General features: G+C 41.3%; 3 protein-coding genes across 3 annotated transcripts in view; 2 read left to right on the forward strand and 1 right to left on the reverse strand.

The window, feature by feature from the left end:
- Positions 1–14,562, reverse strand: part of LOC145436234 (uncharacterized) — a 52,083-nt gene that overhangs the window by 17,270 nt on the left and 20,251 nt on the right. The gene's annotated exons all lie outside the window — the stretch shown is intronic.
- LOC145436242 (uncharacterized) overlaps positions 1–14,562 on the forward strand; it is a 46,711-nt gene that overhangs the window by 8,403 nt on the left and 23,746 nt on the right. The window lies entirely within an intron of this gene.
- LOC145436228 (uncharacterized) lies at positions 3,897–7,338 on the forward strand. Its single transcript, XM_080313584.1, has 2 exons — positions 3,897–6,296; positions 6,966–7,338. Exons 1-2 carry the CDS (start codon positions 3,962–3,964, stop codon positions 6,989–6,991), a joined length of 2,361 nt encoding a protein of 786 aa, XP_080169710.1. The 5' UTR covers positions 3,897–3,961; the 3' UTR covers positions 6,992–7,338.

A 14,562-nucleotide genomic window follows, 5' to 3' on the forward strand; every position in this document is an offset into this window, starting at 1 on the left:
AATCGTTCGGAATTTACAAACCGATGACACATACCGGGTGAATATCTGCTTTTAAGATTAAATAAAAATTTAAAACTATGCTATGTCTCGAATCTTATACCATTGATTTGTACTTTATATTGTGATTATATTACTATAACTTTATTACATATGGTTCTGTGTTCGGTTCAACTACAACTCTTACGTCTTCACGCTGTTTTGAAGTAATTCGATTTATTTTGCATATATACCAACTCAATAATTAAGACGGACCTTGATCTACGAAAACGCAACGAAATGTCTGCATAGAGTTATTCTGATAAATTGTTGAGCAGGCAAAGAATAAAATCAAGATATTTATAATTTCGAACAACACTGAGTCTATTAAACAGCACAGGAGAGTTGTTCTTTGATATTTGTACTATTCATGAACTAACGACGAGAGCGTTAGTTCACCGATCTACCGTGGACTTTACTCAAGTCAAAGCACGATACAAATATATACTACCGTAACAATCTCACTCACAATGTTGCAAACGTAAGTTCTCCTTTGAATAGGCAGGGATGTTTTATCTTAAATGTGAGAATACGGAAATATTGCTGCGTCAACATGATACTTTGGTGGACTTATATATAAACCGTTAAACAGTGGTGTTCAATGCACACTGGGCATCTGCAATTGTGTAACCATTCCAATACGCCGGTCAGTTTCAAACTACGCGGTGGAACGAGACGCACAATTTTCCTCTGCGAGCCTCATTAGGCCACTGACAATCGTCGGTGTTGCGTCAGCTCAATTTTCGAGACAGAGAAAAGACCTCAGCAAGAAGAAAGTACTCAATGTGTTGTGGTAGTTAAGATGCGAAATGGTGTGTGTAGAAAGATATGATTGTCAGCGTTACCGCTTAATAGCAATCCCTGAAAAGAATGGGATTAATCACAAAGCAGGCAATGAAGCTGTAACGTTCAATGTAACGTAATGTAACGTTCAACTTCATATTATTCGTATTGTAGGTATGGGATAATACCAATGCCTCGAGTCAGGGTTGTATTGATTCAAGTCGCGATTTTGTGGTGACTCGACTTGACTCGAATCAATTTTTGTATTGACTCGAGTTGTACTCGATTTATTGTGCATGACTCGAAGTAAGTCATGTGACTCGAGACTAGGATGACCAATACAGTCATTTCATTGTAACTAGAGCAGCGGTTCTCAACCTTTTTTGACACGCGCCCCCCTTGGCGATGGTCAAAAAAATCGCGCCCCTGACATTTATCGTCATGTCAAAAAGAGCACATCATCTAATATAGAGGTGGGCAACATTCTTGCTAATCATGGCCGCATTTCGATTACTTTTGTAGCCTAAGGCCACATTCCAGGGTATAGCCGCAATGAACGATCTGGACGCAAAATACCTATGGTAAACTGTCCAGTGTCAATATCCATTCCCTATGAACTCCGGTCTATTCTACTTTTCACAACGCCCTATTACGCACTGAAATCGCTAGTGGCAATGTTATGAATAGTTGCTGGGAGCGCATATTGTCTCGCAGAGCGCGAAAATTTTTCAGAGCCGCGAATGAATTGTTATTTCTTGTGGATTTCCATTACTGCTCCAAGTAAGAAGGGCGCTACTGCATTAAAATCGAAAATTGAAGTCTTGTTGAATTGCGCAAAGCTCGAAGAAAATTTCAAGATTAAATAAAATCACTCGAAAATTCGGGAGTGAATTCGTAATTGCAATTTGCATGTCTACGGCTGCCAACTCATACTAATTGAATTAGGCGTCGTCGGCCGCACAAATTCCCTTCTGCGGCCGTACGGGCTGCCCACCCCTGATCTAATAGTATACTATACATGAGGTATATCTTACGCCAATTGTGAATCCGCATTCCAGTTGTTTAGTCTTTTGCAGTGCTGACAAACTTCCCCAAACTTGTTTGAAAATAACAAAAAAATATTGAAAAGGACCTCAATTAATTTCAAGGTAGGTTGCACTGAGACTAATTCTGATGCTGGTAGTGACTACAGAGAGTACGGCGTCGTTCTGTCCTGCCATGCTAAACTTGATCAGTTTTGAAAATGAATTAAATTGTGTTGATTTATAGCCAAATTGAGGGCGAAACCATGCAACGTATATTGCATCTAAATCTGTCTTAGGCGGTGCAGTTCGCCAGCTATCAACATCAGCTACCTAGCGCACAGACATTTAGGCTACTGCCAAAGCTATAAAGTAATGAATGACTTGCACGTAGGAATTTCTCTAAATCTTCAAAGAATATCAAAAATTTCCTCAAATGAAGTTGAAGTCAGCCTATACTCCGTTGAGCGCGACTGCTGGAGTTTGAGTTTGGCAAGCTTTAGAATACGAATTAAGTTTAATCTTCAATAATCGTCTCTTCAGAATGGTTGTGAAACACATGCTTAGTCACAATTTATACAGACATCGACTAAATTAACAAATATTTCTCGCGCCCCCCAGGTTGAGAACCCCTGAACTAGAGGAATGGTGAAAACATTATTGGTATTTCGTCTATCAATCCTGACAATTGCAAAATAAGGCCAGAAACTTTTCAAACTGAGAAACATTACTATACTCTGAATGCGAGCCATTCCATAGCGCTCTAGAAAAGATGAAAACAGTGGGTTGAACCAGATTGAACGGAACACTGAATACTGAACATAATGACTTGGACTCTGACTCGGTGGTGAATTCAAAATGACTTGACATGACTCAAGCCAAAACTATAAAAGTGCGATTAACTTGTGACTCGGAACCTTGTGACTTGGTTACAACCCTATCTTAAAGCAAAAACTAGGCTGGTACTATTTCTTTCTCCTTGTGGTGAGATGGGGTATAGTGATATATAATTAAACAAAGCATTTATTGCAACCGTACGTATACGTATGATCAGGATCATTGATCACAGATGCATCCGCTACCAATTCGTGTTTAATGATTTTCAGATATGTCGATGTGGCTGCGTGTCCTAGTCAGACCGCCATGAGGCAGACAAAATATATGTCTAGATCGCTGTGGCAATTGTCATTTCGGAATTTAATATTGCTGTGGCATCGAGTTGCTGTACGATCGAATTCATCCTGTTTTTAACTGTCCTATATATCGTAGAATTTCACAACCTCGGATAGGATAGAACTATGCACTAATCCAGGGGTTTATTTAACATTTGAATCCATTCGCGAGCTGCACTGTATAAAATTAAAACATTAAGCCAAAATTCAATATTGTTGTTTGATTATAATGGCCGGCAACATGGAAATAATATGTATGTATTTGTATATTTAAAACAAACCAAACATTGATTTGATGATAAAGTACACGCGTCAGAAACAGTGACTACAATTTATAAGCTGGTCGTGCTCAAAATTAGGGATTAAAGTCGGTTGTCCCGATTCTTAGAACTGGATGTAAACTCGAGTCAGTGAGCAGCGATCAATATGATGATTTTGGTTTGACTCCAGGACATACAATGCTGACAGCATCATAACCATGTTACTTTTAAATACGCTTCTACAATATATAAATACTATAAATATAAATAGGCCTACTTCTACACATACCTAGAACGAATCTATCTAACGAACTCGCCAGTTAGGCCTACGTTTCACTTTCCGTAATGTTTACCGATTACCACCTTTCAAAATGCACGAGTCGCGAGTTCGGGTTGTCACGCCATCAATAAAACAGAATATTACGTATCATCATGTTAAAAGATATAAAGAATAAGTTTAAGCAAGTATCCACAGTAATTTGATTTTAGTGCGCATTTTATCCATATTTCTACGTTACTTGAACCTTTCGCGGGCCGCACAAAACGGTGTTGCGGACCCCATGCGGTCCACGGGCTGTAGTTTGCCCACCCCTGCACTAATCCATTCTAACAAGCCCATCTATCTTATTAAATAAGAGCCATTGAATCTTTGATTTCAGAGTCATCGTTTTCGAATGTATAGTGGAGAATGACTACGACGGGTCTTGCTCACTTTATCGTAGATAATCTTTTGGACAAAGTGGGTTTGAATCCAACTTGGGAGAAGGTTCGCAGATATCTGTATGCTGTCAGTGTGGGGATTTCGCTGGTTACATTGTATTTCACACTGAAGATCGACGTCGAGTGTGCACCAGCGTATAACAACGGCACCGTAATAGATTCCGAGACTCGCTCAATGCACGTTAATGAATATTGCAGAGATTCGCGGTCTTTGTGGCTAACCAGATATTGCGGATGTTTTCTCGTGTCGCTGAATATAGTTATCTTGGGGACTGCACCTTGCTGGTTGTATATGCCGAAGATAATCGATTCATTTAGAACCTTCGCAGAGATTCAGAAATTATTCGACGAAATACACTCATCTTACCAAGGTATCAGGAATATGCCGTCAACTTTCTTGGAACCGACCAATAAAATCAAAACACAGCTGCGTCAACTTATTAGACTATTGTTCAAGTTGCAGGAGACGAGCCGCTACACTACAAGTAAATATCGCTGCTACACTACCAGTAAATGTAGCTGCTGTGTGGACAGTATATGTAACTGCTGTAACTACTGCTTTGATAAGTCAGGTCATTACGTATGTCGATGTTCGTTACTCCTATTGATATTTTCAGGATCTGCTTCAGTATCCATTTGGTTTGGAGTCCAGATATATCAGATCGGTGATGTGTACAGTTGTACATACGATTTAAAAGCTGAAAATGTGCATTATATATGCACGACTGATGTAGCTCTGAGAATAGCTTTCTTCAACCTTGCTTGCGGCGCCGTTTACATTTTACAAATGTTACCAACAGGCTGGGGTATCTGGAAGGCAATAAATGCTGTCAAATCAACGTATGGCGATGGGATCGAATATCCTGTCATGGGGTTGATTCTAATCTTTTGGAGAAGCTCCACGTCGTCCAATTCCGGATTGCTAAGAGAATGTATAGAGGAATTCGTGTTTTCTGGACGCTTTTACAAGGCCGTCGTTAAAAATGGGGACGGACCAGATACAGAAAGAGCTGTCAATAAAAATGGGGACGGACCAGATACCGATTTGACCGAACTAGCTCGTTTCATGGAAAAGTCATTCAGCCCGCTATCCGTTTTAACTTACAAATACAGGAAATATAACGCGGTGCGTTTCCGAAAGTTTATCCGCAACTCCGATTACAAACTGAAAGAATGTTTTTGGCTTGCGGAGTTGCTTGCCAAGCACGAACTATGGGAGACTTTCGTAATTCTACTGGAAGGGGCTGAAGATTTGACTTCTGTTAAAGAGAATGATGAAACAATGAAGCGTTTCAAGAGTTTGAACGTTAATTTCGACTCGTTGGCTTCGGCGGATATGGAAGTCGAGAGACTATACGATGATTTTTACGACAAAAAAACGGTGAAGAAGTCGAATGATACGCACAGTCTTCTGTATTATGCAATCGATAAGAAGGCAATAGGGACGGTGAGGCAAATGAAGAATCTGAACGTAGCGATTTTTCTACTATCGTGCTTTAAACCACCGAAACCTTACGTGCACGACCGTTCGAGTGACCAATTGAAAAGTGAGCGAGCTGAGGAATATTTGAAATCATTATTACCACCACCACCACCACCTCCTCCACCACCATCATCCCCAACATCCCCATCATCATCATCATCATCAGCAGCAGCAGCAGCACCACCACCACCACCACCTCCAACACCACCACCACCATCACCACCACCACAAACAGCAGCAGCAGCAGCAAGCCAAGATCAGGTTTTAAGAGAGAAACGCGGGAAAGTTATGTCTTTAATAAATAAATGCGATAGATGGAGCAACCAACACTTCCGATGTCAGCAGGTGTTACAAGAGGAGCTGGAAAAATACCTTTCAAAGAAGAAACTGCGTACCCTTCCGGAAATCGTTGCAAGGAGAAAATTTCGTAAATGGGATGAGACTGCAGTTAAATTTTTCAGGTTGGCAGTAGAGAACAAAGATGACAAAATGAAAATGGCACTATTCCGGGCATATTTTCTCGGTAATGGAGGATCTGCTCCTAGCGACGAGTGCATCCATGAGATGATAAATAATCTTAAACGTAAATATGTATTTTACGACTGTATCAAACTGCTTGAATACCTACTGGAGAAGAAGAAACTAGACATATGTGTCAAATTGTTAAATAACGCAAATTTGAAAGGTTTCGAGCTCCCGAGGAATTGGAAGGATCGTCTGGCTGAAGTAAATATCAAATATAACACGGAAAACAAGGAGAACCCTTTTCGTTTAGAGCAGGACCAAAATACAGACAATGTGACAGAGGAAAACGCCTCTAGTGAGTAACTTTATACATGTCGATCAGAGTTGAAACCAAGTCATAAGTCAATCCAACTTTTATAGTTTTGACTCGAGTCAAGTCGAGTCATTTTCAGTTCACCACCGAGACAAGTCCGAGTCCAAGTCATCGAGCAGAAGGTCGAGTCCGAGTCATGGTAATATGACTCGAGTCCGAGTCCAAATCATGATGTTGACTGCTCAGCAGTTTCCAGTCTTGTTAAACCCACTTGGTATAACTATGTTTGGTGATATCGAATGGTTCGCATTTATAATTTTTTACACTAATTTTCCTCACTTTTAGCAGTTTCTGGTGGTATTTGTAAGTCGAGTCGAGTCGAGTCATTTCCGTATTTTGAAAAAAAAAAGATTCGAGTCAAGTCGAGTCATGACTCGAGAGTAATTACAGCCCTGATGTCCATGCAATCAATTATGGATCTACAAGTCCAATGTTTCCAGAAGTATCACAAATTGTATATATAGCATCATCTAGCCTTTTTTACGAATAGGATTACGAATCGCTTGAAGACGTATTCATTTCGCTTTAGTTCTGTTAAAGATGACCCTGCATTACGTAATTGCAATCCCTTTCGCATGTTCAATAAACACAATTCGCAGAGTGACAGTAATTACAAATCGCCGTCTAATTGGACATCTGTAAAACTTACAGTTCCTCTAATTACGTCTACAGTATAGCCAGGCCATCGCGAAGACAGTTAAATCGATGGGAGTAAAGATACCTTTTGCTTATCCACGCCGCGCAGTCGGATAAAGATCATCATTCTTCCTGGGCCAGTGGTTCTTATCCGCGGATCCGTAACCCAGTCTTAGTGGATCACAGGAGGTCAAGAAACATACCCGTCCCATTCAGCAGAAGTCACGCTGATTTGCAGTGAATATTCATTGTAATCTTTTTTGCTCTGTGTTCAGCTCATGTTTGTTGGTTTTGTTCTTAAATACTGTTGTTGATGCACACTGCACACTGCACACTGTATTTTTTGTAGCAGTATTTTGTAGTAGCGTATTACATTTGTAAATTGGAAGATGTTTGATTTTTGTGATTAGGCGAAAATTTTGGGTTCATCGAAATTTGTAAGGCTTGGCCTGGTTCGGAATCACTGAACTAACCCCTAGCGGATTGAATACCATGTTGCATTGTAGACCTGCAACCGTAACGTATTCCATCGACCCATGCGTAGGAATCGATGCAAAATGTTTGAGCGTTCAGACTTTAGACCAGGGATGGCCAACCTTTTGGCTGAAGGACCGCATGAACTTTACGAAATATTGCGCGGCCCCTTGAATGTAGGTGATATTTTATAGTTCGTCCGATCAGGAGCAAGCCGGATTAGGTAGAGGTAAAAATTTGACTTGATTTACTACGCATGAAGATCGACATCATTTAGGCTATGTCATGCAAAGCCAGTGCACATTTATGAACTAGCCACGCGTCAAATTATAGCGACTGCTGTAGGCAGGACCGTAACTATATTACACCCCTCTTCAATTGAGGGGGTGAGCTTGAAGGGGTCCAAAATTTACTTCGTCCATGAACGTGAATCACAGAGAAATTTTTTAAAATTTAAGCCAATTTTTAAATATTTCGTGCGCTGCACGCGATTTCATGTTGGTATATGTGTTGACGATTAGCCTATATTGGGTGCCCTTCCTCGAAGAAAAAAGGCACATGATTTAGAAATAAGCATTTCGGTGCAGGCTATTTACCATGCCACGACGCACCAAGACATATGAAGTTTAGGCCAACATGTGACGAGAAGTGTGCCAAAAAGATCGGCAGCTGGCAAACCTTGGCCAGAAAGGACTGCCCAAATCTTGATCAAAAACTTCTATATAGGTATGTCTAATTGTCGATACGTGCCTAAATAGCTGGCGCCGAATCTTCCAATCCTGATAATCTGAACCCCACAGGACAAATCCCGTGTCCCAGAGAAAAGTTCTTCTCCAGTGATGAATTACTAATTTGTGGAGTCGTGTGCGTTTTTTCGTTTAGTACGTTTGGGCAATTTCTATATTTTTTTTTTGCTTAGTAAAATTTAATTTTGAAAAAACTTTGCCCGCATGTATGTAAATTATGTGTTTTCGCACATAAGAATTGTAGGCTACTACTTAAATCGTCATTATTGTTGGAAGTTTCTGTCCTTACGAAGTAGTTTGGTCCGAAAAAAACAACTTTTTTTACATGAAAACTAAGAAATCTTTCAGTGGAAAAACTTTATTTTAACGAAATCTGGACCTATAAAGATTTCCACGATAGTTACATCATGCAATATGATGGTAATCATTAAAATTTGCTATAGTACAACCAGGGCTGTGGAGTCGGAGTTTGGCTAGATTTTTGCTTATAACGGAGTCGGAGTCTCAAAAGTTTTTAGCACGCATTGGAGTCGTGAAAACTATAGTGGCTGGAGTCGTAGTCGTAGAAGAAATACTGACTAGAGTCGGAGTCGGAGTTTGTGTAAATTACCGTGACTCTGACACCGTATCCAGCTTCTTCATTATGATAACAATCGCTTTCAAAGGTATCTTCAACTTACTAATTATAACTAAAATAGGATTTTATGTACCATCAACCACTAATATTAGTAACGATATTGATAAAATATGGCATTATTTGCAAATTGCAACTTTGTTGCATAGAGGGGAAAATCGCGATATGCATCTTCGCGTTGCAGTATCAAATTGATGCAATTTTTGGAATTATACCATGATACTATGACAGAGTAAATACATCGTCTGGTTTTGTAAAATTGATATATGCCTAGCTACATATAATCAATCACTGCTTCCCACTTGACAAAATAAAAAATATTCGTAGTGTAGCTCAGCTGCTTGGGACGAACAAATGATTAAGAAACTTTTGACCAAGTGCATGTACTAGACATATGATATTTGCGTCGGAGTCATTTTCACAAACTCCGACTCCAGACACTATAGCTTTCACGACTCCGGCTCCACGACGTGCTAGAGAATTATTAGCCAAAAATTAGCCAAACTCCGACTCCACAGCCCTGGTTACCATACGTCCTCTTTTTGAGAAGTCTGCATTACAATTATTCATCATGCGCTTCTAGATATAACAACCGGTGCCCACGCAGTCTTGCTGCAGTTAGGACATGCGTTGCGTTGAGCATAACACCTTGTATTTTGTTTCATTTGACCGTTTGTGAATCAAAAGGAGCTGACAATGAGTCGTCTAAAGCGGTAGGCTAGCTTGTAAGTAGGCTAAAAGCTGTAAAATGTCACATCATAAGTTTACCGACAGTGAAAACATTTACGATACAAACAAAATGCAGGTTGCAAAAAGATTTTGACTTCAAAAGCAATCTTTTGAACCAATGTTACAATTTTGTCATGTCCAAACAAACGCCCTACTGATTCGTAACACTGCAGTTCATGACTTTCTCGCTTGGCGCTCAGCATTGAGGGGTGGTGCAAAACTTGGAAAGGCTATATAAGTAGCCTATACAGAGTAGGGATGGTGTGAACCTCTGAAAGGTTCATGTTCGTGTGAACGCGAACCTTTTTGAACGCTTCTGTGTAAACGCGAACCTCGTGACGTCACATGATGTCCTATTGCTAATTCCAACCCTACATTTCAGCGAAGGGATAGCCTATCTTAATGTACCCGATACCTAGCGATAACTCGGGCTACTTGATGCCACAATGCTGAAGCACATATTGACGTTTTAAACGTCGCCAAATGTATCAGCTGGGGCAATCAAATGATATAATAATCCCATAAAATCAGTATCTTCCGTCGCTTTGCCAACAATATCGACGAGGACTTGCAAGGGAATGTAAGCGCCTTAACGGTCTAGGCCAGACCGGACAATGTATCCGGCATCTGAGTATTGCTATACGTTGATATCGAGCAGAGAGTAAAACGGATTTCTGTACTTTGCTACCGATATCACCCCTTAAACAAAGTTATATACGGCAGTAGCCAACACCCCAATAGCACGGATTTTGTTTTTATGATACAATAAAATCAATATTGACCCCGTACGCCTGCTAGAGCGGTGGTTCTCAACCGGGGGTCAGCGAAGCAATTTCAGGGGGTCCGCGAGACCTCTAAATTTTTAAAATTGTTGATAACGTAATTTTTAATTTATTTATTAATTTGAGAAAGCATGAGGCGGTTTCGCACCACAACTGCTAAAACCTCATGACTCATATCATCATAATAATCGTTTGACATGAACTATCGTAGTGTGGAAATTCATTTTCATTGCCAATTTTCCAATAACTTGCCGATACAAAGATATTGCTGTTTAGAGACGTTTTGTTGGGGTTTGTTGACAAAATAAAAATATGGAGATAGTAAGGTCAATCAGGGGGACTTCGTTATGTCTTCTCGATTTGAAGTTGTCAGTCTCATCAAATTAGTAAACAGTCGTTTGAAATTTGTACCAATGCAGGGATTAAAACCTCGCCACGAAATCCATTTTATCCTGCGATAGACATAACCACTATTTGAACAGCTTCTTGGAGGTACAGAACTTCAATATACAATTGCATAGTACATAGGCGCCGACTTTTATTTTTTTAAGAGGTTGCGAAGTTTTGTGACGTCATAATTGCTCCCTGTTGATGACGTCATCGTCGCACTTGAACGCATTTTACTACATGCCACGTTAAACCATTTGCCGGCCATGCACTATCATTAGTAGAGTCTTGCAACGGTACGAGGTTCGTCCGACGATTTATTCCGTCAGGCGTCGCTACGTTAGCAACGCGCAATCCTTCGTGTGAGTTACGAAATGCACTACGCACTGGCCTAGCAAGTTCTCAAGTAACACACGACAACTCTCGAATACGAGGTTGCAAACCGACAATAATGATGATTACAAACGCGAAATCGCGCTGCCAATCAGCAATTGTCTCTTGTGGTGTCTGGCTTCGCGTTGAGAAGCTCGCATCGCGGCAATTGTTTGCAGTGATCAGTGATTAAAACGGTGATTTTGGCGCATTAGTGCATTTCCCGATTTACGTTCGCTAAGCATTTTGGAGTACATCCAGGCGCGTAGCCAGGGGGTTTCGGGGGTCGAAACCCCAGTCAGTCGTATTCAGTATTACGCGCGACCAATTAACGAAAGGCGTGTCGACGATAAGCGAGATTCGTCAGTAGGTATTACACGTCGCAATGTAACGCGACACGGTCTCCCGCTGTGAGAATTGCGAAATTCGGTCATACATTGCCCTGCGCTCGGCAATTGTTGCTAGCCTGATTTATCGCGTCACCTACAAGCCTGATTCCGCAGGCTTGAATAATCGCATCTGCAATAGGCCCGGTGCGCACGATATTATCGTTGGCTTACAAAATCGCATCGGCATAGGCTTGGTGCACACGATATCATCGCTGGCCTACACAATCGCATCTGCAATAGGCCTAGTACGTAAGATATCGCTAACCTAACTACCGCGTCTCGGACCTAGCATGCTTTGGCTCCTACTTCCCGATGGCTTGGACAAAATGCCGTTAAGTAAATGCTGATTAGCGATTCTGATTAAAGAGTCATCTGTATGAAATCGAATGTCCGCAGACGCGTGCGTACATGCATAATTGATTTTCGATAATACTTGAACATTCGAACATAACCATCAGAAGCTGTGTGTAAAGGCTTGAGTTATAAAAGAGGTAAGGCTTGAACCACCTGAAATCGGCGTCATCGTAGCACATATTCCATGAAAACTCGTACATCTTGACTTGCATCGTCTCCGAGGCTACATAACATGTAGGACGCATTGATAAGCGCGTGTATTTAATTGTTCACGACAGATCAGGGAGTCGCTATTTCACAGCACTTCCGGACTCGTCGACAAGCTTATCGTACGCGTATAATCGTCAACACGGTGATATCGTGCACACCAGGCAGAAGCCGTCAATGCATATGCGATTGCGCAGACAAGCGATGTCATAGTTTGAACTTGGCCTATTGCAGATGCGATTGTTCAAGCCAGCGGAATCAGGCTCATTCGAGATGCGATAAATCATGTAGCGGCAATTGCCATGCACACGGGAATGACTGACCTAATTTCGCGACCATCTCGACGGGATATCATCACAGACTCTTCGCGCTAACTGAAAACCTGCCGCTCGCAAATCGGCCGCGCGGAACACTGATAACACAATTATTGAATTGCAACTTGATATTGGAGTTAGAATGTTCATTTCAAATTGACGGGGTTTCGCCTTTCAAACAGCGGGATTCGAACCCCGAAACCCCGTGGCTACGCTCCTGGCGCACGCGCGTATCAGAAACGAAGACGTCTCTAACGAGGTCGCATCGATTCGTCTGATTACTAATTACTGGTCACGAACAACTTGGGCGTTTAAGCATTTCGCACGAGGTGGCCGCCACCTCGTAAATATGGTGACGAGGTGGCTGCGCCACCTTGTAAGTCGGCGCCTATATGGCATAGTATATTCATATTGAAATGAACCCGAATATTGTCGGCTGACAGTCGTCATAAATCGGACGATGCTGCTTTTGAAGCTCGACTATCAGATTTGGTGCATTCTTATTGCGGATGTCCTATCTACAAAGCTGTTTTTTGATGAACAAGGAGTGTTTCGTTGCTATCAAAGCATTACGCTCCAACCTTGAAATTTATATCACCAGTTATATTGGTATGCAGCCTTGTCTTGTTAATGTTCAATTGCTCATGGTCGAAAATGCTTGCTCGTAAATATATTGTAAACCCGAACAGAACAAGTCGTTTCATGACAGTCTTTCTCAGGTTGGAAAACATGGTTCCATTATTTGGCGCATAAACTGTGTCTATACCAGTGCTCTTCAACCGGGGTGGTCGTACACCCTAGGGTGTACCAGAATTTGCAAAGGGTGTACCACTCGGATGGGGTGTACAGGGGTGTACCAGATCCGAATTACAATGAGCCGATGGCTAGCTATCACAAAGGCAGGTTTATGGGTCAGGACAGGTTGACGCACAGGTTAATGAGCATGCAGCACCGTAACTGCCACGCCCCAAACCCCCCAATGGGGGGGGGGGTGAGCTCGAAGGGGGCCCCAAATTATTTCGTGAATTAACATAAATTATAGCGTATTTTTTTTTTAATTTATGCAATTTTTTCCAAAATTTTTCGCCAATTATGTTCATTATTTGGTACTCTTACCCCAAGAAAAAACACGCAACATTTATAGAAATGGACATATCGGCGTTGGCCATTAACACGTCACCACGCACCAAGATATATAATGATTTAGTACTTATTACATGCGACTCCAAGAAGTGTGCCAGAACGATCGGCAGTGCGAAAAGCTTGGCCGAAACGGACTGCCCTTACGCAGACCGAAAACTTCGTTATATATACCAAATAATAGGTTAAATTGTCCAGAGGCGCCTAAATGACTGGCGCCATATGTTCCTGTCTTGGCAATCTGAACCTCAGAAGACAAATACCATCCAGCAAGAAAAAAATATATGCCAGTGAAGAAATACCAATTTGAAATCGTATGCGTCTTTTAGTTTAGTACGTTAGAGCAATTTTATATTTTTGATATAGCAGACAGGAGGTCACGAAATAAAATCATGTAACGAAGTCATACCAACGGGTCCGCCCACCCGAAAATGTTTAATTATTATTTATGGGCCCTACAGTTTCCGGTAAATCTGATAACATGAGCAGAGAGGACAAGATATTGATAGCAATATATATGCAATGCAATCTTATTGGCCGATTGTATCATGAATTATCGAAAATTTTCGCGCTTCGAGCTGGCACACTAAACAGTGCAGCAAATTTCTCGACAAAAGCGAACACTGTGATGAGGGGTCGGTTTATCACCCTATGAGAACCCAAAACCCAAGTTATTGTGGGGGGGCGGGGCTGACGAAGTGCTGTTTAGTTCCTGCCAACGGGTATACGCCCAAAGATGTCTAATTATTATTGGGATGTCCTACAATTTTAAAACAGACTTCGCTCAGCTCTACGGGTAAATCTGATTACGTGAGCAGAGAGAGGATCAAAATTGATAGCAATATATATGTAATTCCCGATCATATTGCCCGATTACATTCTTGAATTACTGAAATTATTCGCGCTTCGCGCGCCTAGGCGGGAAAAGCGGTCTCACATAACGTACACCCAGCGGAGATGTGAAATAGCGTCAAAAAGCATGGTATGATGTTATCTCAAGTGTAATACTGTACACCGTTTGATTGTGATGTCATAAGCAAAATCTCCCGTAATCATTTAGCCGTCGGCAATAGACCAATGGCTC

This window comes from Botryllus schlosseri, chromosome 3 (genome assembly GCF_051294905.1).
Source record: "Botryllus schlosseri isolate E-star chromosome 3, Bs_hap1, whole genome shotgun sequence".
Lineage (NCBI taxonomy): Eukaryota > Metazoa > Chordata > Ascidiacea > Stolidobranchia > Styelidae > Botryllus > Botryllus schlosseri.